Source organism: Dromaius novaehollandiae, chromosome 14, assembly GCF_036370855.1.
Source record: "Dromaius novaehollandiae isolate bDroNov1 chromosome 14, bDroNov1.hap1, whole genome shotgun sequence".
Classification (NCBI taxonomy): Eukaryota; Metazoa; Chordata; class Aves; order Casuariiformes; family Dromaiidae; genus Dromaius; species Dromaius novaehollandiae.
In genome coordinates this window covers 8,283,553-8,307,712 of record NC_088111.1, presented here as the reverse complement: position 1 = coordinate 8,307,712, position 24,160 = coordinate 8,283,553, and the positions used below count along the sequence as shown (strand labels likewise).

Here is a 24,160-nt window from a genome sequence, read left to right as displayed (position 1 = left end):
GCAGCATCTAAGCTAGTTTCCCAGAAGTTTTCCCAGATGAGGTGCTAAAGGGGTCCTGCAGCTGCTGGCTCACTTTCCTTGCCTTTCTATCCAACATAACCTGTTCCAAGAGCCAAACATTTATCCTATAGGAGAACATGTGCTGCAGTTACATGGAGATAGGACAAGGTAACAGATCTCTTTTCTTTAGATTAAATGAGCCAGAGAAGGAAAGGGTGCTAGGTGTCATCTTTCTAAGACAAGTGAAATTGGATTCCAGCTGGAAGAGTCAATTTATCTGCTAAAGTAAGCCAACAACACCCCCCCACCCCCTTTTATTAACTGAAGTGCAACTAGCTAGATTTATCCCAAATGATGTAATTTTTCCTTTTTCTGCTTGGCTTTCTCAGTAGTGAGATTGACATTTAAGTGGTGTATTACAGAGGTAGCAAGAGATAGTTATTCCCAGCTTTTAAGAGTACAGGCTCAGATAGCTCTTTTGCTTATTAATCAGGAAGGAAAAAAGACAGTTTTGAATGACAAATACTTGCAAGACCATGTTTTAGGGAGACGGGATAAGAAGATACTGCTTTACATTACAGCCCAATTAGAAATTTTTCAGCATGAAAATACATTATTTTTAGCAAAATAAAAATATTCCCTTTTTATCTCCAAAAATTGTTCTGTGTAAGTTGACCTCTGTAAGCTCAGTCTCTCATACAGAAAATCTCCTATTTCTGCAAATAAAAAGGAGGAGGGAAAGAAAAGTTCCTATCTGTTGCACGTGTAAATTGAAACTGTTATCACATAAAAAACAAACAGTACTCTTTATAAATTTAGCTTTACACTACTAAATTAACATTAAATTTACATTATTATTAAACTGTTAGTGTTCCAGTTTGTTTAGAAAAACTAGAAAATAGTTATCAGTCTCTGAAGGTTCTTTATGATCCTGTCAGAAAGTGCTCTATCTTACTTACTTATAGAGATTAATGAGAAATGCAAAGTATTGGATAAATTGTAGGCCTAATTCACCAATCATTAGCTGATTCTCAACAAACCTATGGTTTGCCAGCCAAGACTTTCAAAGTAATATGTAGTCGATAACTATACAGACATTTGGCTAACTGCACGTAAGTATAAAGGCTCTCAAAAAAGGAAACATGCATATACAGAACCGTCCTGCCCCCAGTTACCTACATCCCAGTGCTACCATATATATGTATTTTGTTAAGTCTAGGAGTTATGGCCTATCGCTTCACGATGTAAATTTTGTACTTGAGTAGCATGACAACATTGTGGAGACCTTTAAAATTACAATACTTTCTGCAAATATGCATTACATTAATATGTTTGAACACTGTCTTTTAAAACTGAAGGAGCTGAGACAGTCAAGTCTCTTGTGCATGAGAAGAATACGTGAACCAGAGTTCAGTGTTCCTCCTTGAATTAGGTGTAAACCCCCCAGATCTTGCAGATACTGTCAAGTAGGGATTTCATTTGTGTGCCATTAAAGGGTTATCCCCCAACCACCTCTCCCTATCTTGCACCGACCACAACACAGAGCAATCTTTTAGCCCAACACTTCCTTCCATAAACTACCTGCAGTGGTTTTTAACCACAAAACTACTTCTAATTAAAAAAGTTGTGCTTTTTCAAGTTCTTCAGTTTCAGATTGCAGATAAGCAACAGCTTTTGCATATCTGTTTCCAAGTAAGTTTTAACAGAATGAGACTATGAAAAAAATAAGCCTGTAACACAAAATAATAAAACAAACAAAAAACTCCCCCTGCCCCAATCTTGAGTAGATTAAAGAAAAAAAAGTTGTCTCCTCTAATTTTCCTTTTAACATACTCAACTTCCGCAATTTAGTTCTACCATGCAATGTAATGTTTTCCTTACAATTTGTTTTTTGCAGGTTGTCAAACAAGGAATAGTTTACGCTTTCTTCCTGAGCACTACTAGGCTCTGCGTGTAGACCCATATTGTAGTTGTGGGTGACTCCTATAGATATGGTTGCCACACAACAAATTGAGACTTTACACCCACGATATTATAAATGTGTTTAGCACCTGCCAGTTATCATAGCTACAAGCGGCTGGTTAAGGAAATATGAGCAGCAAGTATTCAATGAATGTGCAGGAACTAACTTCCTGATTCCTTGAGCAAATGAAGGGGGAAGGACAGATTAGATTATTGAAAGAGAGTGTTTATTACAATTGTAAGCACTGAAAACCTATTAGACAAAGGCTCATAATCCCATATTTTGGGCAGGACAAAAAAGATTAGCAACACACCATGAATAGTACTATTTTTAGCACTGTACCAGCAGGTTAGTATATATATGTGAAGTTATTTTTAGTGCACTATTGAAACCCAAGATTTTACAGTGCTGCTGTGGTATGTTGTAATTTGAATAGTATGAAATTAACATTTTAGATGTGTAGTTTCTCCTTTCCTTAGCTTTTCTTATTTGTGCAATTTCCGAAAGGCGCCTAGTCCAAAGAAGGGATGCAGTAATCTTTTGTTTTAATTATTATACAAGTCACTGTAGTTTCCCCACAACTGAAAAACTCCACAACTCCAAACCACAAAACCAATTCTTATGTTTTCCTGTTCCATGAAGATTCCATATAAAGACTGAAAGAAAGATATGGAAATTCCAGATTGCTGAATAACTTGAACTACACAAATTCAAGTTATGCTTGCAGATAAGTCTAAGGGGATTGCAAGCTTAGAAATTTAGGCAAATCAAAAACTTGGAAGAAAGCTGATTTAAATCAACTTATTCCTTATTTATAAGAAATGTATTATGAATGCAATATATTCTTATACTTCCTCGACTTACTTATATTAAGTTATTTTATATTAAGATATTTCAGAGAGATTTAACCTGACTTGAAAGGTACAGGTATTTAGTACAAAAGCTCTGTATCGGCTGGAATACCCAGTTTTACTTTTCATTATCTTATCTCCCTCTTCTGCTCCAATTTCATTCTACAGATGAAAGCTCTTTCCCTGAGCTTTCTGACTGTTTTTCCCCCTTATTCTGCCCTCTATGTATTTTATCCTTTCTGTCAAATATTTTTTTCCCTATTTCTTTTCTATTCCTGTCTTTACTCTGCCTTGACAGTTGGCAACTTTCCAGCTGTATCCTTGACCATAAGCCCATTCTACTGTCTCATTACAGGAAGAATGTATACTACTGTTTCCTTATGAGAAGGAGAGATTGATTGACTGTGTTTTTGATTCAAATCTTTACATCACACTTGGTGGTAAATATGCTCTAGGTCACCCAGCCGGTTTGGTTTGAGCTGTAAAATGACTCAGTGTAATGTTCCGGTAAAGATTCTCTATAGATTCTCAAGAATATTGCGTTATATCCATCTAAGCCTTGGAGTCCATTTATAATCAAGTATAGAAAGTTTAATGCAACAAGACTGAATTTAGAATAATACGCTATTTTTCCATCTGCCAAAACTAAAGGTGGAAATCCCTACAGGAAAGACTCAAAACTTTGAATCCTGCCTCACTTCCCTGTTCAATCTTCAGAAGACTGATTTTAATACAAACTGTATCTGCAAAGATACAAGTTGATAGGCTATTGGAGGTGTGGTGATGGTGGTGAAGGGGCAGTCTTGTTCTAAAACCTCCTTTTACAGCCAGAAAGTACCTAGGGTCTGATCGGTGAGACACCAACCCAGTGGAGGAGACACCTACATTTTAGATGACTTAAAGATAATTAGCTGATAGGTGATTAGCTTTCCCCTCATTTCTGCTATAGATGACACAGTGCCATCATCAGAATTAGAGAAACAGCACCATGGACTTCGGACTACGGTAAGCCTTGCTTTCAATATGCTAATTGTCCTGAGTGAAGTTAAATGGGTAATCCATGCGGGTTTTCTGTTTATTTTTAAACAGATTAGTTTCAAGCAACAATACTTACTTTGGAGCTTCAGTGTTTAGGACTCTGAAAACCAAAAAATTAAACATTTTCTTCTGAGTAGTAAAAAGTTGAAACATACAGACTATACTGCCTCAATTAGGGCTCAAATATTAAAGCACTCCAGAACCCTTAGAACTTGGTCATTGTTGGTTTATCTAATTCCTCGTGAACAGTCAGGATATTGTTTTAAATATCTAAATTATAATGACCTCCTTCTGACATCCATGGGAACATTGTACAGGAAAAGGCTTTGGAATATAATTTGAAAGAAAAGCAAAAAAGTTAGAGATATTCTGAACATCAGATTTGGATACAAATAACACGCAGATGTAAAGTTATGGGAATTGCTCCTCTCCCTGCTGCTTTGCTGGTCACCTTTAGACTGGTGCTCTTATAAAACAAACAAGTTTGTTAGTTCACTTAATCCTCAAGAGAATACACTCTGGAACAGCAGTTCACAGGCGCTAACAAAACAACAGCTTAGCTGACTACAAGTGACCTCTCTTTTGGCGAGGATGACAGTAGTATCATGCATGACAGAGCTATTACTGGTCAATAAGAAGTATTTTGCCAAATCTAAAGGCCGCTTCTCATAGAAGAGACAATTCTGCAAGGGGCTGAGCCTGCACGAACTCCACCAGGGAAAGAGGGTCCACAAAGGAACACATCACAGCGAAGCGTGACCCAGCCCTTGCGTATCTGATACTGCCCAGCATGTGTTTTAATATTGTTAAATACTAAATGCAGTAACTTAGTCTTTTAACAAAAGACACCTGGAGTCCTAGTACATCATATTTCTTTGCTAAATAGTTCAATGTTGTAGCCTAGCTTCAGAACTGTGATGGCTTTTTAAAATTATTATTATTAAGAAAATGTGAATAATCTCTCACAGACTCCTAAACATATTATAGTGCCTCTTCCAACATTCACTGACTTTCTGTATTTCAAAATTAAGTATTCTGTCAGAAAGTGTACTGGAGGAAATCCAGAGTCACTATTTTCATTAGGAAGAAAGATTTTTCTACAGTAACAGTTTAAGTAGAAGACGGACGGACTGTAGCATTAGAAGCCTGATCCCAAAGAAGGCCAGGACATATGTTTTCTCTATGTATTATATGGAGAAAAAAGGGAAGAATTGATAATCAGATGAAAAATATTATTTTCAATAGCAATTCTGCATTGTCCCTACTACTAGGGAAAAATAGTTATTTTCAGAATTCAGCTCTAGGCTATTTTCAAACAAACAGACAATATCCCACAGTCATACAAAGTTCACTAAATACGTTTCTCCGTGCATCTGTCCAACTGCTTGATTAGAATAACATACAGAAGTCTTAATTATGCTTTTGTTGTTTTATGAAACTGTGAATGGTTAATACTTTCTCATGCATACTTTCTCATACTTTTCTTCTATAGTTTGAAACTAGCAACTCTGTTTTGTATAAACGACTTGCAAAGCAGATACAGAAAGCAACTACATTAGGACTGTTTGCTTTTTACTGTTTGCTGTTCTGCCGCTCCCAACTTGGAACACAGAGCGTTAACAGCCACATGAAAGTGGTTTCAGAGCAAACTGTAAAAAATGCACGCAGGCGCAAAGAAATCGGTATTCACCATTCAAGGACAGTCTTTCCCTCACTTTTCAACTGAATCACTAAAAAACATTACTAAAAACACTCCTTTCAATCAGCTAAGTTCATGTACTACAGTAAATTAAAGTTACAGGAGAAGATACATGACACATCCTTGTAAGAGTCCTCCAGTGCCTGTAATCAAAAGTACAGATCCAAGACACTATATAAAGTTTTTATTTTTGTCAAAAAGCAGACTAAGGCCTTGAAGAAGTGTTTCCTCTTTACAATATAGTTCCTGTTTCTTTGTTTTGTAGCGATGTTTTAATCTTTTGTCAGAAACATTACAAACGCTTCCATGATAATGTCACTTTTGTAGATGAAGCACTGTCATTCCAGTGCTAGCCAAAGGAGTGTACAGCAAAGTGCTGAACACGTTCTTTCAAAAACTCAACTATGACTTTCAGGGAAGTACAGAACTTGGATTAATTTTACATTCCTGTAAATGTACTACGTCTTTGACTCTATCGTGCCTCTTCCAAAAGTTCAACTACCAAATAAAGTATCTGGGAAATTTTAGTGATATTCTTGGTCAAAATATTGAGGTAAACTCTTCACAGTGAAACTCATCCAGAAAACTGATTTAGTCTAGGAACTGCTATTATACATTAGCACTCCTAAAACCTAAAACATTCGTCTTTATACTCAATGAAATTACACATTTTCCTGTACTTATTTAATATAGAATAATGTGATCTTCAAGAAAAACATGCTTTTGAACGCATAAGACAAGCAGAAATATGCTTATAAAAGTAAAAAATGCAAAGTGTTTCATCAGTGTTGTAAATGAAAACATCAATGGCCTAAGAAATAATATATTTTAAAGTGATCTAATCCCTTCCATCTACGCATTATTTAGAGTAACATGCCCTTTTCCCAATCCTTTTCTAGTTCGCATTAGCTCTGTGAATGCCAGCTGGAAACAAAAATGAAGTGTATGCTTTGAAGTAATTTAATAAAATGAGATTTCACTTACCTAATTCTTTAGAAACTGGAGAATCAGCTGATATATCTCCAATCTTTGCAAGGCTATCATAATATGCTCTTCCAGCCACTATCATAGCTTATAGAGGGGAAGAGAGAGGAAAAAGGAAAAACAAAAAGAAAAGTTAAAACAAAGGTTATCAAGGGCTTTTCCGTTTCTATTAATCTATGATCCCAAGAAGTTTTGGAGTCTGGGACAGATTTTAAGAGAGGTATATGGCAATAAAGGAACTCTGCTATCACAGCAGATCACTCAAATCCCTGAGCTTCCGAGTAAATTCTGGAGCCAGGTGACAGAAAGACAGGACAGAAGAATATATTAATAAATTTGCAGCCTGCTATTGAGTTCCAGCTTTCAAGTATATCCAGGAGCAATCAGCATCTGTGGGTAAGTATAGTGCCAGCCATAAGCCATTGGTCAGGACATAACAAAATTTTCTCTATACAGATGAGCTGTGTTGGAAAAAAGCAAAATGTAATCCCAAATTTACAAGGAATCCCTAGGTCTCTGCCCCATATTCCAAAAGTTAAAGTTTCTGCCAGCCAGAAACTTTAAGTTTTGGCTACTGAGAACTGGCTATTGTCCATGAGAAAATGAACCTACTGTTCCAACAAGGAGACATGAAGTCCTTCAAAAGTAAATCATCATTTACTGTTAAAGTAAGCTGTGATAGAGTAACTCACATCACAAAATGACGACAAAAAGTATGGCAGGTATGATATACATATAAAAAAAGTAAAACGTGAAAGGTTCAATACATCTGATACAGCTACTCCTAGAAATTACCATTATGGATAACACTGTGCAGTTATCATATACTGCAGTGACAAATATGCTTCCTTGTCAGGGAGAATGAGACAGCCAGAGCCAAGGAAATCCCAGGATTCTATAGGATCCTCTCCAGTTTTTCCATTTCAAGGAAACTTTAGACTCCTTATATGGTAAGACTTCAAAGACTAAGTCTTTGAAATATGATCTTCAGGTTATAAAGGCTTATGATAGATAACCAGATTTGGCATTCTCCTTGTAGTTTTCAACTGGCATTATTAATGTTCCTTAGATTATTATAAATTATATTGTTCAGCAGCTGAAGCATTGGTAGATTTCTAGTTTCTGGGATAGATGTGAAAAATTAGCATTGATATACATAGTTTCTGCACTGATTTATTTTGACTTTTCAGGGAAATGCCTACCCTTATCTTTGTCACTGAACTCAGAATAGCAGGGAAAGCTGTATCCCAAGTGTTTTAAGCAATAAAACCTTAGCCAACAGCTGCATGCACAATTTAAGAAGAATCCTGAAGGTTTCACATTCCCAACCAGACAGTCCCTAGTTAACGCTTGGACACTTATCTTTCTTTTCAGGACAACCTTTTTTTTCTCCTCCCCTCCCTCACAATTTTATTGTCTATATTCTAATTCCAGCTTTACAGGAAACATGAAGCATCTACTATATATCGTTAAGGTTTCATTTATTCTCAGTTAATCATTTCCTGGTTATATCTGATTTAAACAGTGAAGCCAGTTTTGCTGGAATGAACACGGAAACACCAAGATTCACACTGCAGGGAGGCTAGCAGTGAGCAACAGAACACATATAGCAGTAGATCTGCAGCACGCACTGGATTCCTGACATCTTCAGGGTATCTAGAACTGATCTGCACACTGCAAGGATAAAGAAATTATGAGAAAAACTGGCAAGGTTTTATTGTAAAAGGCAATGAAAAATATTTATTGAATTAAGTCTTCATTCATTTTTGGTTATAGTTAATTTCTCACCCCAAAGTGTAGCCAAACTGTAATCCAAGCAGACTGTCACTTTTGACCTCAGAATATTCTTTTTTGGGGAAGATGGTGATTGCCAGTTATACCATTTTAGGTCTGTATTTTGCAGTTTTTACTAGCAAAGGTGACATCTTTGGTTACCTAACAGTAACCCCCTGACAAGCCTGAAAGGATGGTTCCATCTTCCAGATAAAACACAGATTCTTTCTGAGGCTTCAGGCCCTTTTGCACTATACAAGACTCATTTCTTTTTAAGCTACTTCTTACAGGTGCTTCATACACAAGCCTCCCGAACAGAACTGTACTGGCCCTACTGATGGAGCAGTATGCTGCAGTCCCGTAAGCGAAGGGTTTATGCCTCTCCATCCTTGCCTGTCCAATGCTTTCCCAAGCTAGCCCTGCGTCAGTCTTGCCTTTCGATATAGGCACACACACAAAAAGGAGGAGTGGGAGGCGATAAAATGTGCGACTTTTTCCTGTGCTTATGAAGTTGATGAAGAACTCCACCTGTAGAGTCTCTTAAGGGCACTGTGGCTGGTAAACTGTATTTCTGAAGAAAAGGAGTTTTGACCTTTTAACTTCAAAATGTGTAAAGAATACACTATAAATCTATCAGCAGCTGTTGTGAGTTTTATGCTGTCAGCCCATTCTGACTTGTTTGGAAAGCTGCAAAGTGTTTGACTGTTTAGCAACAGAATATTTACTCCTTGTTACAGATCTATTTACGCTGCTGAGCATTTATGGAGAACAGATTAACAATTTATGAAAGCCCAAAGATGACTTTAATGTAGTTTCTCAGTTGTTGCAATTAAACATTTATTCATGTGAAATTAGGCATTCATACTAGATTGCTGATGACAAACTGAATAATAATAAAAAGACAATATAACAAATCAGTAGTAAAGTATGAACAAAACAGAACTCTCAAAAACCGGTATGAGAGCTTTCAGTTAAACACGGAAACACTTGCTATTACTTCTGGTACTACCTAAAATCTCTAACCTAACCTGACTTATTAGCAAATATAATTATTACGGTGACTAAGTCAACATTTCCTTATTTTCATCTCCAACATGCTTTGGCTTCATCTTTTTCTCAAGCCTGATCTAAAATTTGCATGAAGAGATATTTCAGTGTCTACTTGGCTATGCACTACTTCTGCCGTATCACATTTCTCAGAGTACTAGATTACGTGTAGGGTAAAGATATGCCACAGACTGGAAATGAGGTAAAATTAGAGAGATTTTACATTGCTTTAATACAGTATCAAGCAGCTGAACAGGTCTGCATAAGTGAAATGGAGCAAGCTTTAGCAGGTCCTACAGTATAAACTTTGGGAATCTAGAGCTCAGTCTTGAAAACCCATTTTTACATAAATCATTTCTCTGAAGTCAATAATGGAAGTAAGCAACCACATTATAAACAGTTTGGGACATTAGGCCCTTAGATTCAAATTTATTCATTCTGATTTTGACTCCATTAAAAAGATATCATCAGATTTATTATATATTAAAAAAGAAAAAAAAAAATTCTAATCCACTCCTGCAACTCTTACTCATTAAAGTAGTTCTGTTCACAGGATTACTTACGTGGGTTGTTACATGTGTACAAGTGAGCAGGAACAGATCTAGGAGTGGGAAGTACTTTTGGAAGACACTTCCAGGAAAAAAGAGAACATCTAATTTATATAACTGTTTGCTTTTGCCATTTATATTATGTTTCTAATATAGGTTATTTATACTTTGGTTTATTTTGCAATAGCTCTATATCTAAGTGTTTGGAATGCAGTTTCTGCTGGACAGTGCCTGAACTCAGCCAAAATCCTGTTTTCCCCCTCATATTAAAAAAAAAAGGGGGGGGGGGAGGAGGTGTGCTTGTTTGTTTAACACACAAAGTTCAACATGGAATTTAGGTTTATATCCAACCCTCATATATAATATGTACATTTAAAGGAAAGTTAAACCTTTTTTCTAAAGTTTACATACAGAAGACTTACCATTAACAGCTTTTTCATAGTTCTTCCCCAGGTTTATTAAATTCCTCAGTCCTGGATTGAACTGTTCCATAACATTCTAGTGAATAGAAAATAACTTTGTGTTATAGTTGAGACAATTCAGCAGTGGAGGAAAATCTTTGTCTAAATCACATTTAGATCTAGATTTATGTTTCATATGTACAGCAGATAAAACCTAATGGACTTGGCGGGAAGAGGAGGAAGGCAAAGGATGGAAGGGAAAGGAAATTGAGCATTTAAGATCAACAAACAGGAAAAACAAAGTGTTTTTAGGCTAAACTTCTATTTCAGTTGGGGTTAAAGAGAAATCTGGCTGTTTATTATGTAAAAGGATGTCAAACATGCGATCAGATTTTGATGGTGAAATAAGAGCGAGAGAAATACCTTTTCTCCACTGCTAATTATTTTATTAAAAAAATAAACAAACAAACAAAAAAACAGACAATAACAAGAACTTTCTGACAACTGTCCAGGATTTGGGCATTGCTAAAAAATTGCTGGGAAAAGGAAAAAAAGAGAAACTGAGCAGACACTTGCCTGGGGGCAGACTTAGCACTTGCTATTTAAATGCAACAGAGGAAACCAAAGGATCATTTTTTCTAAGTTGAAGATAGCACTTAGGGAAAGTAGTTCAGACATTTTTTAGTTTGAAAACGCTGTATTTTATAGTGTGAAGCTATAGTATTTCTGAAAGGAAAATGAAAATTATTGGCCTCATTTAAGTGGAAGGAGAAAAAAAAATGCACTGCAGCTGCTCTGGCTGGTGAGTACATTTATTGGCCGGAGCAACCAGAATTTGAAATCCAGCAGCCCCAGGCAGGACTGTGCTCAGACCCAGCAAATTCTAGAAACCGAGAAAGTGCTAGCAATTGTGACAGTGCAAGAAAACAGACACGCCACGAAACAAGAAAAGTTTCAAGTCTTTGCAGAAAACAGAAAATAAGTTAAGCCACGAGGTACGAATCCAACATTGAAGTTTCCCAAAGTTTAGAGAGGGGGGAGGAGGAAGTGAAGTGGAAGAAGCTTTGCCCACTCCAAAAAGAGAAGTCACCACAAAATCTGAGCTGTCCCTACTGCACAGGAAAATTTCCATTTTCCTCTTTCCATGCAAAGAGGATAACTTTTTTTTCCCCCCAAATCAATATTCCAAAGTTACTTGCATCTTATTATAAGCACTAAGAAAAAAAAGCAGATATGCCGACATAGATGCAGAAGTTATTTACTCCTATGAATCATGCCCTTTGAGGTGTCTTGAATACGTGTAGTATAAATAGCAGTATTCCAAAATACTGAATGTTGCAATGAACTTTTGAACAGCATCTCATAAGAATTCAATTTCTTTCTGAAAGATAACCCCGAGTTACTCTGGTTTGGTGGCTGGCTGGTTTCTTCAAGTAGAACTGCTATCTGAATTACCTTTAAAGATACAGCATCTTTGTTCAACCCCTTCTACTTACGGAAATGTCTACACCTGAACCAGCATTACAGAATGTGCCCGGTACCCTTACATGTGCCTGGTCATTTAAAATTGGTAAAGCCACAATGTTCCAGCCCTTCCTTTTCTCTCTTCCGTACAAAATACAATTCCATATAAAACCAGCTACAAAGTCTCAGGAACACTTCAGTAGTGAAGGCTTATTTATTTATTTATCATAATACAAAAGCCCCATACTTCCACAGAGCACAGCCTTAAAATTTCCTAACAAAAGTATAGCTACTACGTTACTCTAAAAATATTAAAAACATAGGAGGATCATGTGATATCGGAAGACACCGACTTCTTGATTCTGTTACTATTTTTATGATACAACCCACATCTTTCTGGTATTGTTCAAACAGCAGAACTTTTAAGATCAAGGAATTCAAAACAGACACTTTCTGTTACAAGAAACAGAAGGCACCAAACAAGTTAAATAATATCAGGCTTTCATCCATTATGCTACTAATAGAATGAAAACATTTGTATTTAGGACATACACAGACCCAGAAAGAAAAGGAATACCATTACACTTGTCTTATCTTCAGGCAAGGTCACTTAGACATATAACTTTTTTTTTAAGTAAATATAGTGCCATACAGGATGACCTCTAGTTAATTTAAAAAATGAGGAAAAGAATCAACTTCAAACTCCACCAGTACTTAGCAATCATGCTAAGTCATGCTAAGTAATTCTTTTTAAGCAAAACTCTCAGAGTATTTTCAGTATGCATTTCCTTATTGCATTACATACTAGACTGGTACCATTTAATATACTTGACCTCTGTATACAGTTTTGCTGGAACTGGATACAATTGTAGGTTCACATACGGGACCGAGTGACGACATCCTTTAAGAAAGGACTTCAGTGTGAATTTGATGTCCACCCTGTTGCTCCCCCAAGCCCTGTTAGAGAGCTGATTTTGAGAATGCATGCAATCATTCTGTTAACTGTCAACATATTTATTTTATTTTAAGTTGGTCTCCATCCACTGTGCAAGGCCTCCACTACTAGCCCATCTCTCCATCTCCCTGATACCAAGATACAACCCTAACTGTCAGCATCTCTGTGTGGGGTCCAGGACAGCTGCTTCCTTCAAGCAAGCCACCAGTCAAAAATGTAAGATCAAGAGTTTCCTTTTAAATTTATAAATTTAACTGTTGACAATTCTCTGACTTTCTATTTTCCAGGTAATGGAATTGAGGAATTAGTAGTCCAAGCAATTATTTTACCATTACTCTTTAACAGTGACAGCTGATATGTCATTACATAGTGGTATCACAATTCCAAGTGAACATGATACCAAGAGATATAAAACTATTGGGTTCTGACACTGGTACAGTGTACATGACACAAAACTGGACAGAGAACTACCACACCTAGCCCCACCGCCTTTATTTGTGCAAGTTAAACACAACTGGGACTGGTTTCTGATCTATACTATTCAACTCTTACCCATCCAAAAACATGCTGCAAACAACTACCTACTGTCCCTGGGGTCCTTCACCTATGTTAACTCACAACCCACAAAGCTGGAAACCACAAAGTGCAAAGTTGTCTCTTCCTAGTCCCATCTTTTTGTCGTCTCTTCCCAGCAGAGCGCTGAAGAAGAGGTCTGTTGGCATACCGGGAGTCAGTGAATCACGGGAAAAGAATGGGTAAATTAGGGGATCGTGTTAGGATATAGAGTCCAAGGACGGAGGAAGGAGAAAGGTGTGCAGAAAGTGGAGAGCGTGCACATGCATGGTGGGTAAGAAACCCAATGCCACCTTGCGTTGCCACCCGACACTGAAAATCGTATTCCTGAGAGACAGATCCTGTTTTCCCCTTCCCAACAAGAGGTTACAGATGAAAACCTTTACTCCCCTACACCCCTGCCACCTACCCCAAAATTCTAATGGTAACAGGGCAACTGTTGGTCTTGAAATTCCAATTTTGGGGATGAGTGTCTTAAAGATTCAAGTGAATCACAGTTTCCTTGGCATCTTCCAATTTGGATTCCAAACTGCGTAAACGGTGATTGCACCTGCGTCAGTAACTGTTCTCCTTTCGGAAGCAGTGAATAAAACCCAGCAAGAACAGCCCTACCCTCAAGAGCTCCCTCCTCTGAAACCGGACACCATCATTCTTTACTTTCACTGCAGACTTGATATGCATCAGGTATTCATGTACAGGAGGTCCAGACCACGCGGTGAAAACACAGCGGGTCCGCTGAAGTACAGAGCGGTTGCAGGAAGCACTCCAGTACGTCTGCTCAGCGTGTATGTAAAACTGCTGGGAAAGATGAAGAAACACTTTCTAGCTCAATGCATTCAGTAGCTGGAAGGCATACAGCTAATGGATCTTTCCTCCATCAGACCAAGGAGTCTCTGGAAGTTTTTCAGTCTTTGCACGGCCACAGTGGTTGATGGTTAGCAGAAGCGTCTGAACCAGTCTCTAGATGCGAACGCCTGAGAAACGGCAAAAACCTTAGCAATGGAAATTCCTCTTTGGAGGTTAAACCTTTGCTTGGTTTAATGCAGGCTATGCTTAGCTGATCCTCACAGCCCTGTGAAAGGCTCATCTACTACCCTATTAAGGTTTTGTATCTGATAGAAAGACATAGAACTTAAAACTATTTCATCAGATAATCTTGGAGACTTAGAAGGTAACTATTTTTAGATCATTTTCCCTCTCTTCAGCATTAGAAAGAGGCATAAAATGTTTTTTTCCTACTGAAAACTTGATCCCTAGAGCAAACAAAAACTTGACCTTGTTTTTAAAGCTCTTTTCATAAAGTTAAGCACCGTTGCCATCTTTGAAGTAGTGACATTCCAAAAGACACATTCCAGAAAGAAATATCTAGAGCACTTTTTCCAAAAAGAGAAACTGCTCAGTGGCAACTCCCTTCTCAGAAGCAGATATAAATTTGGTGTTGCTATGACATGCCAGATCATTTAAAGTGATTTTTGTTCAGCTTCAGAAGTTACAGGGTAAAAAAAGCTTCTTGGAAATCAAATTGTATAGCTATTTATTTCCAAATGATGCCTTACTATTTTACAGCTTCCCTCATTTGCAGGGGAAGGAAAGGGTCATGAAAATGACTGTAGCAGAACACCAGTACAAAATGGCAAGTCATATATTAAATCCAGATCTGAAAATTTCCAAAACAGCAAGGACAAAGGAACGCAGAAGAATTTCCAGTCAAGAGAACCACGAATTTAAAGTTGTCAAAAGCCTCAAACAGCACGATAACACTCCTGTCGCTACCCAAATAGACAAGACAAAGTAAGAAAAAAAGCTGAGAGAGATGAAGGAGCTCATCAAAGGTCACAACCCATCACCTCTGCAGTGAGGAGCATAACCTAGGCCTCCTAATTGCCACTCTAGTGTCCTATATTCCAGTGACACACTACCTCTCACGAGCAGAATAGTTAACTAGAGGTTAGGTCCTACAGCTTTCTATTATTCAGGGTGAATGGAAACGAAGGGAAACACTTCCAGAAGAGGCGCCTGCAAACATCTTTTTATGCAGAGAGTTTTATAGTTGGCAGAAGTGGCCTTCCATGAAAAAGCTATGTATTCTGGTCATTCGAGTCAATAAATCATTGTATAATCCCGTATGAAAGTTGCTATGTGCCTTTCACCGCATGAAACCAGTGAGAGCTAACCAGCCTGGCAGCAAGGAGCTGACTAAAGAGGAACAAGCCTGGTATTTCCACTTGCTGTGTACACGCATCATCTCTTCCTCAGTTCCCGATACTCATAAACACCGTTAATCTTCAGAACAGACGAGGGGCATTGTACGAGCGCCTTCCTGTAAGTCCTGGGCCCGGCTCCTCCCTCGGAGGCACCGCGCACAACAATGGCTCAGCAGGTACCGCGCGGTCCCTGCCGCCTCCAGTCTGCGTCCTGCAGGACTCCCACGCTGCGGCTGGGTGGAAAGCTGAAACTGTACAACTAACACAGAAAAGGAGGTCTTGATCTCTAGTATTATGCATATTACTATCACTACAGCTACTCTTAGCTAACCTTTGTGCAGCCACTGATATTTGTTAAAATTGTTGCTCCTCATTTCAAAAAAACCCAGTGAAGCTGTTTTTTTCGGAAAAGGCTTTAGTGTTGCTATATTATGTTTTAGAGCTCTCTTAAGATTCAAAAAACCCTACGAAAGCAAATCATAATGTTCTGCAGCACTTAAAGCATTTTGTACATTGTTGCATCTTACCTTCTTCCCTAGCTTTGGAAATCCACAACACAGCTTTCCTAAGTGCAGGATAAAGCCCTTCACACATCTGCTGTTAAGTTATCTCAGTTGTAAATTGGCATAATAATTTTGTTTTAAAATGGGTTTAACAGTGGAAAAAAACCCAGGATGCTAGTGTTTTTTCAAAAAGACTAAATCTTATGACTAACTATTAGTCAGCTTGCTGGAACACTCCTTGTTTTAAGAGAAACATTAATACATCACCTATCAATGTGTTTCAAATAAAAACCTTTTCAGGTTATGAACACGTGACCCAATTTAAATAGGCACAACTCTAATAAGGTCAAAATTAATAATCTGCACTAAGATAAACTGGGTTTTATACAAATAAACCCCAAGGTCCTCCCTCCCCCCCCAGTTATATTTATATTTCAGTAATGCAATTCAGTCTTACTGCGGCCTGTGCTAGGATCTTAGGTGAATTCTAACTGCCATAAATAAGTGTCCTAGGCTAATCTAATTGCAAGTCTTTTTTAAATACGGAAACGTGGAGGTTAGGTTTTTAACTGATCAGATATACTTCCATTATAAAACGATTCAGCCAGTAAAATAATTGTGTGTGTCCCTGTTCAATCAGAAGAACACAGCACTCCATGGGATAAATAAACTATATATTTTTTTAAATTGTCTCACTACACACTTTGGGTGATTATCAAAAGTTTTGGGTAACATTTACTTGAATGCAGAGAAATACATTTTAAAAATCAATGCTTTCAGTGTTTACCACTAACCCCGGTGAATTGCAGCTTATCACACTTATCAAGAGCTCCGGAAACCTCAAGCCACAGGAGCAACACACGAGATGCTCGCGCAGTCCTCGGACCACAGAGGCAGGACGACAGGTCTGTAACTCAGTGCTTTCTTGCTGTGCCCCATTCCCCCTCCATAATAGCATGTGTCACAGCTAGATGACAAATCGACAACGCTTCCCTCCTATAGAGCGGATAAAATGAAGCCGCATCAGCTGCGGTGACGCACCGACAAGTCACCGCGTTCCCGGGGCTGCGGAGCGGCATAGTTTGCGGGGGAGTCACGCACGTCCCTCCGCACAGTGCCACGTCGCCGGCAGAGCGCAAGGGCAGGGCAGTGTCGCACCGGTGCATCCTCCAGCGGCCCGAGCAGGGCCGGGGCCGTGCTGCGTCACCTCTCCCACACCCTCGGGCTGCATTTTGCACGTGCCTTTCCCATTGTGCATTAAAATGGTTCTCCAGGTGTTACATAAAGAGCAAGTGTCAGTCCCGATTTTTGTGTGCACACATGCGTGCGTTTGTGGATTATGGTGTTTATTTAGTTGGTTAGCTAAAAAAATGTTGAGGTATTCACTTTCCTACGTCGCTGCCCACAGAGAGGAGGAATAAGATAAAAATACAAGGTCAGTACTTAGCCACTGGATGATGTTTGTATGCATATTTTAAAGCTTTGCTTAATGTACGTTGCTATGTATTTAATAAATCCAGTGGATTAGCACTATAAGGAAGAAAGAGTGGAAAACAGACTAGCAGGACACTGAGTTTCCTTTTCGATTATTTTCCAGCTCACCCAGAAGCTGACTTTTTGACAAGCTGACAGCCCCTGTTTGGTCCTGCAGTACACAGATACATCATTATACTACATTTAATTGGTTTCTCCAGACCGAGCCTTTCTTCTTCGTGGCGGGAGAAACAAATACTGGTACGGCCGACTTCATCAGCGTCGGCCTGGTGTTTTAAGCTCCACGTTGCCATGATGGTGCACAGCAGGAGCAGAAGTACGTGAGCATTATCCAACAACGGCGAGGATGCCGGCAACGCGGGCTAACCCACAGCACCAAGAGGCTTTAAATGAGCGACGTGTAACTGCAGTCGCAGCAAATGCCGACACACAGGCTAGTTCCCTCTGCCCTTAAGGAGTTAAGGACTACGTTCAAGATTTTAACTTTGCTATAGAAACAACTACTTCAAACCAGACCCAGAATCCTTTCTCTGTCTGAAGGAGCTTTCATACCCTGTCTGGATAAAGTTGCAATTTTTAAGGAGGGCCGGGCGGAGGGTTTCCAGCTCCGTGAGCGCTAGCTGTGTGCTGCAACGTACCAGACCTCTGCAAATACCCCCAGAGAAGACATTTCATCGCACTGTCAACATTAACCTCATATTACTGTGCTTTGGCCGGTTGTTTCAGTCTTAAATATTAATTTGAATTAGTTATGGATAAAAAACAAAACAAAAAACACAAACAGCAGGTAAACTTCCGCAGGAAGTAAGTAATAAATAGAACGAGAGGGTGGTTTTTTATTAAGAGGTCTGTCGTTACTTTAAAGCCTATTATAGATTATATCCCTTAAACACACAGGCAAGCACTTTTCCGCCCTCTCCCCGCGAGCTCTTCCCGTGGCGTTGCGGAGCCGACGGACACAGCAGCACATTCCCGTGCTGGCACAGCCCCGGCACCCTGCGCCGGCCCGGTAACCGCCAGCCCTGCCGTTTTGGCTCCGCTAGCCCTTATTGACAGACGGCTTTCCCGAGAAAAAGGAGTTTATGCTTGATTATGGCCTTGCATGCACGTAACTGATATAAAACAGCCCGGGACTATTTAAGAGAAAGAGCTACACATATTCCAGTGGAGGAAATTTACACTTGAGTAAACTCTTTTTTTTCCCCCCAGCAGCTTTGCCTGAGTTTGGTAGGTAAACAGAAAACACAACACGACGCCAGCGTAGCCGGCCTGCTTGAAGGGACAAAGCTGGCTGAGGTGCTGGAGAACAACACAGCTCGCTGTGGAACAGCGCGTGTTTCTGAAGGCTTTTAAAGCATGACAGCAACAAATCTTCAGAAGTATGAAAACACTTGATAGCAAAACAGTAAGATTTAGTAAACAGTAAACTGGAAAGAGGAGCAGTGCCCCGGGCAGGCTGCCTTTGGGCCCCGAGCTGCCGACGCACAGCAGCTGTGCCTTCCTTTGCATGATGAGGTGCGTTTGCAAATTCCGAGCGCTTTTCCGAGTACAACACAGGGGAGAAAATGAAGATTGCGGCCCCAACGCTGCAACCGCTCCTTAACCCAAACTACGATTTTTAAGGGAATTTTGCTCCATGAAGGAGGCAACATTTGACCGAGCACGACTAGAAACGGCGCGCGGCAGCAGAAACACAAAGCTTTTAGCACCTGAGTTTGTGGAGGAAAACAAAAAGTGAGTTCAAAACAAGCGGCTGCTGCCAACAGGCAGAACAACGCCCGCCCCGCAAACACGGCGCTTGGCGGAGCTCTGAAGCCCGCGCGAGCGGACGGGACCGCCGCCACCCCCGCGCCGGGAGCCGGACCCCGCGCGCGGCCCAGGCTGCGGGGGAGGGAGACCGGCCCCAGCGCGGCGGCGCAGCCCCGCCGGAGCGGCCGAGGAGCCGCCCGACCCCCCCTCCTGCCAGCGGGGCAAAGGTGGCGGCCGCCTCCCGCCGCCGTGCTCACCCGGTAGGTGCTCTCCGTGAGCCTGTTCACCTCCTCGGGGTTCCGCGACATGGTGGCCGCGCGGCCGGCCGGCGGGGCGAGCTCCGTCCTCAGCAGAGCGCGGCCGCCGCCGCCCCGGCTGCTCCCTGCGCCGCGCAGAAACTGTCAAAAACTTGTGGAACCGGCCGGGCAGCGCCGCCGGGGCGGGGCCGCGCTCGGGGCCGGGCTGCGGCCGCCTGACGCGGCGCGACTGGCTCGGCGGGAGGGGCGGCCCGGCCCGCGCCCCCTCCACCTGCGCCACCACCGCCACCGTCACCACCGCCGCCGCCGCTCCGGGGCGCCCGGCACGAGGCTCCGCGGCGAGGCCTCACCGGGGGGCGGCCCGCCCCCCCCGCGGAGCCACGGGTGCCGCCTCGGCCCCTGCGACCGGGGAAGAGCTGATTCCGTCGGAACCGGTGAACCCGAGTTGTCAGGAGCTGACTCGCTTCGCCCTGACAGGACGAGCGAGGGGGGCAGCGGCCGCTTCGCCCCTTCCCGCCGGCGCCGCGGGGCCCCTCAGGCCGGGGAGCAGATTTTCTTCTCCCAAGTCGCGACCCGGGGCCGGGCCGCAGCTGCCCGAGGTGCGCGATGGCGACCGAGGCGCTCTCCGTCCATCCGGACGGCAACGGCCTCGGGAGGCCCCAGCGTTGGGGCGTCCTTTGGTTGCGAGCAGCCAGGCAAATGGCGGAGCATTTTTTTTTTAATATATTCTGGTTTTTTTAAATATATTCCTGTAAGACAGTGTCCCCAGCCTCCTTCCTCCGTGGGGTAACCTGTAAATTTTTGTGGTGCATAAATCCCTTGTCTAGGTTGCTGTCTGTCCCTGGGTTTTTCGCCCCTTTATTGCTGCAATAAAATGGTAGAAGGCATGTGGCAAAAGCCGGACTTGGACCCAAACCCTCAACGTTGGACTCTCGTGTGGGAGGAGGTTGTTATCGGGTTTCGACAGTCGTAGAAATGAGTTTATTCGAGTGTGTGGCGGTGTTTATGCCTTTAGAGCTTGAATTTACCTTTGGGGAAAAAGTGAGAAGGCGGAGCGTTATCTTGGGTACAGCTAAAACGCCAGGGAGAGAGGGAGTTCGATGAGACGTCGCCCTCCCAAGCAAAGTTTCCTCAGACTGCTGGTATTTATGGTATGAATGGCCTTTCCGTAATGATCCGATTTACAATGTTGTCCTGTAATTACAGTGAATCGTTTTGGGCCCAGGTCTGCAATTTGTGTTCCAAGCCGTGTTTACCCGCACAGACGGTCCTTGCGATGTGGCTGTTTGCCAGGGCACGGGATGAAGAACCAGGTCGTTTCTCCCAAAGTCTTTTGTAACATCTTAGGAGCTTTTTATAACTCTGGAAAACACGCTGTGCCCAGTCGCTACTGCCGTTGTGTCACCGTGCAGTAATGAGGGAGAGGATGTCCCTCCGCCTTGCCTGCCATGCAGATCTGGGGATCTTTGGGTACCCAAAGGAAGCTGCAGGACAAGACTTTCCCTTTCCTGACGCTGCACTTGCTAAAGGAGCTGGCAGTTTTACAGTGGGATGTGTATTACTTTGTTTAGGGGTAAAGCATTGGTCTTACTTCCCCTGAAAATTGTAGAGGTCTGGGAGATCACCTAGGATTCAGCTTGTACCTAATTGGCATGTGAAGTTCAGGCATCTTCAGGATAACGTCCATATTCACTCATAGTAAATGGCAGTGTAAGTGTTAATAAAATACACATATCAGAAAGACAAGATAAGGTTAATTTATATAGACAGATTTGTTTAAAAATGTCCTGATACTTAATATATTCTCAGGTATCATGGGGATGCTCAACACTTCAAAATATATATTTCTAAGAGTCCTTTTACTTTTCAAGCAGATGTGAATATTTTAAAGGTCTACAGAACTTCATATTTTCCGTTTTCTTCTTAACCTTTGGCATTGGTTTCTGCAGTCTTCATGTCTACTTTTATATGATCTTTAGAGTTTTTACATGATATTTTCTAGGTTTTTAGAACTGTAGAGTATAAAAATGAGGAAAATAAACATTGAAATTAATAAAATTGCAAAGTAGTGGGGAAAAAAGAGAAAAGAAAAAGCAGTTTTTTAAAGAATGCCCGAGTGGGAAATGTAGCTAGCAAGGAAAAATCCTTAATTAGAGGTAATAATTGCTTCTGTTAAGTCATTTATGTACAGATTAAAGAAAAAATGGTCATAGATAGTTGAGACAATCAAAATATGAAAAAAAATAACAAATGGAAAGTGGCAGGACTGACCTTTCATTTAAAAATGAAAGAATTAACAATGCTTGCTTCTGATTCTTGAAATTAGCATTAGAAGTAATCATTTACAGAGCCAATGTGTGATTTGGTTGTATTTGTTGACAGAAAACACTGGTCTGTATTCCTCTGGGAATCATATGTTAATATAAAAATAACGGTGTGAAAAATAGTTTTCGTCTTTATGTTTTCCTTTGCCTTCATAGGGTTGTATTGTTTTTTCTGCAATACTGAGAATATTACATGTGTAACACGGCATTTGGAAACATTTTCTGTGTTTCCTTTCTGTTGCATTATTAGAGATATTTTGTGTATCAATCTTCAGAACTGGTAGTATTGTTCTGTATTAGTTCACTGTTGTGTTTTACTGTGACTGAAATGCTTGAAACTTGCAAATCCAATTCTTAATTTACAAGCATCCATATGCTTAACTTGACAGTTGAGTTTATAATACAAATTCTTGTATTTTTTTCTCTTAATAGGGGCTTTCCGATCTTACATTGTTTTAGTATTAGTATTATGTTACTGACTTAGCTGAGATGAATCTTGATGTGTGCAAACAATGTGAATTTAGAATGGGTGAAAGAGATCCCATTTGTGCAAATTACTTAAGGATGCTCTTAAATTTAAATGTGTGCAGTAATTCTTTAGTAGCATACCAAAGTGTTTTGTCAGATCAGGGCAGAATACTTAATAGCTTGCAGAACTGAAACTTTACTGGGTAAGTGTGTATGCCTGCATACTACCATAAACATTTATAATAAGCATACTAATATGAGATATATTTTTTTTTACTCAGAATGTTCTGTTGTATCGTATTCATCAATAGCATCAAATTTTGACTGCTGCAGTATTTCAATACTCAGGTTTGTGCATTTTGTAATTGTTTCCTGGAGGCACTGAAGAGTATTTGCTAACTTTGCTGTAGGGAGCAGGAACCTAGCTGTAATCATCGATCATATATGCTCTCTGAACTGATTGGAGTTAAAATTAACATAATTACTTTTTTTGAAGCTTACTTTTAACACAGATTATTTCCATGGCCAGAGAAGGTGAAGAAGGGAATCTGCTTATTCTGGTGGTGAAGCCACCCTAGCATATAATTGTGTCTTTTGACTCCATCTTTGTACAGCATCTCAAGCAATAACTGCCTCTCCAGGATAATTTAGGTTAGAAGGAACCTAATAGGTTAGTAGGTCACCTAGTCCAGCCCCCCATCAGCGCAGGGCTGACTTCAGCCTTATGTTGCTTGGGGCTTTGTCCAGTTCAGTTTTGAAAGTCCCCAGAGCTGGAGATTTCATAACAAGTAACATTAGTGCTCAGAAGAACGACTGTTTCAGTCTGTTTTTCAACCTCTTTGCAACAACCTATAGCTCAGCAAATAAAGAAAATCCCCTGCCGTGTTCTGGGAGAGATTATTGTTACATTTTATGGGGGCTTATCTCCTGAGGTATCTACTACCCACCCAGCTGAGTCGCCAGTCCATAGCAGACCTCCTCCGTGTTATAAGCAGGAGATTGTTTACATGCTTTGGTCTTGGCCTTTAACACACTGCCTTTTAAGCAGACAAAACTCCTCTCCTTCCTCTCTATCTACTGTTCTGCCTCACATTACACTCTCCAGATCTCAGACAGAAATATCTGTAGGCCTGTGGTCATGCATAATCTTCAGCAGACCGCCTCGAAACTGGCAATTTAAGAGATACCACTTTGGAGTTCAGCCTCGCCTGTGAGCTGGTCCCGGCGATGGTTCGGGCGGTTCAGACCTTTCCCAGGCATTAGCTAACAGGAGCAGCTAGGCACAGGGGCTGGCACGGAGTTTCGGCCGTCTGAATCTGGGCTGATATTCCTCCTGCAGTTGATGCCATGTGGGCAAAGGTGGAATGACACAGATCTGATTGCAAAACTGCAGTCAAGGGACGAAATCAGAATAAGTGCTAATACTTATTCCCAAAAGAAGGCCAGGTCTCCTTTGTAGCATTTAAGCTTTTGAACACAAGTATCAACAACAAAAATGTCCCTATGCAGTTGTCAGCTTTCTTGAGTTTTGTAATTGTAATGAGAAAGCGGCATCATCCATATCTTTTGAAAAAATAAATAACTCAGAAATACTCCTTTGAGTAAATATATGTATTTCATTAAAATCAATTATATTTATTATGTATAACTGTTTTCTGTAAGTGTCCTATTTGCATCTCAATGACATATACAAATATACTTTGGAAACTATTTGAGCGTACTGTAATGACCCATTAATGTCAGCTCATCATTAAATCTTCAGCATGTGTTTTAAACAGCTTAATGTGACTGTAAGTAATTACATAAATTGTGGCTAAGCAGCAATAGCATATGCATGATATAGCCAGCTGTGGCCTATTTAATTC

General features: G+C 40.6%; 1 protein-coding gene across 1 annotated transcript in view; it reads right to left on the bottom strand.

Moving 5' to 3' along the window:
* The window catches only part of BAIAP2L1 (BAR/IMD domain containing adaptor protein 2 like 1), a 45,818-nt gene extending 26,095 nt beyond the window's left edge, over positions 1-19,723 (bottom strand). Inside the window, exons 1-3 of the mRNA XM_026116147.2 lie at positions 19,504-19,723; positions 10,326-10,401; positions 6,536-6,622 (exon numbers count right to left, since the gene is read on the bottom strand). Of these exons, the coding sequence (XP_025971932.2) occupies positions 6,536-6,622; positions 10,326-10,401; positions 19,504-19,554 (214 nt within the window). The 5' untranslated portion in view covers positions 19,555-19,723. The remainder of the gene's footprint in view (positions 1-6,535; positions 6,623-10,325; positions 10,402-19,503) is intronic.
* Positions 19,724-24,160: the final 4,437 nt, after the last annotated feature.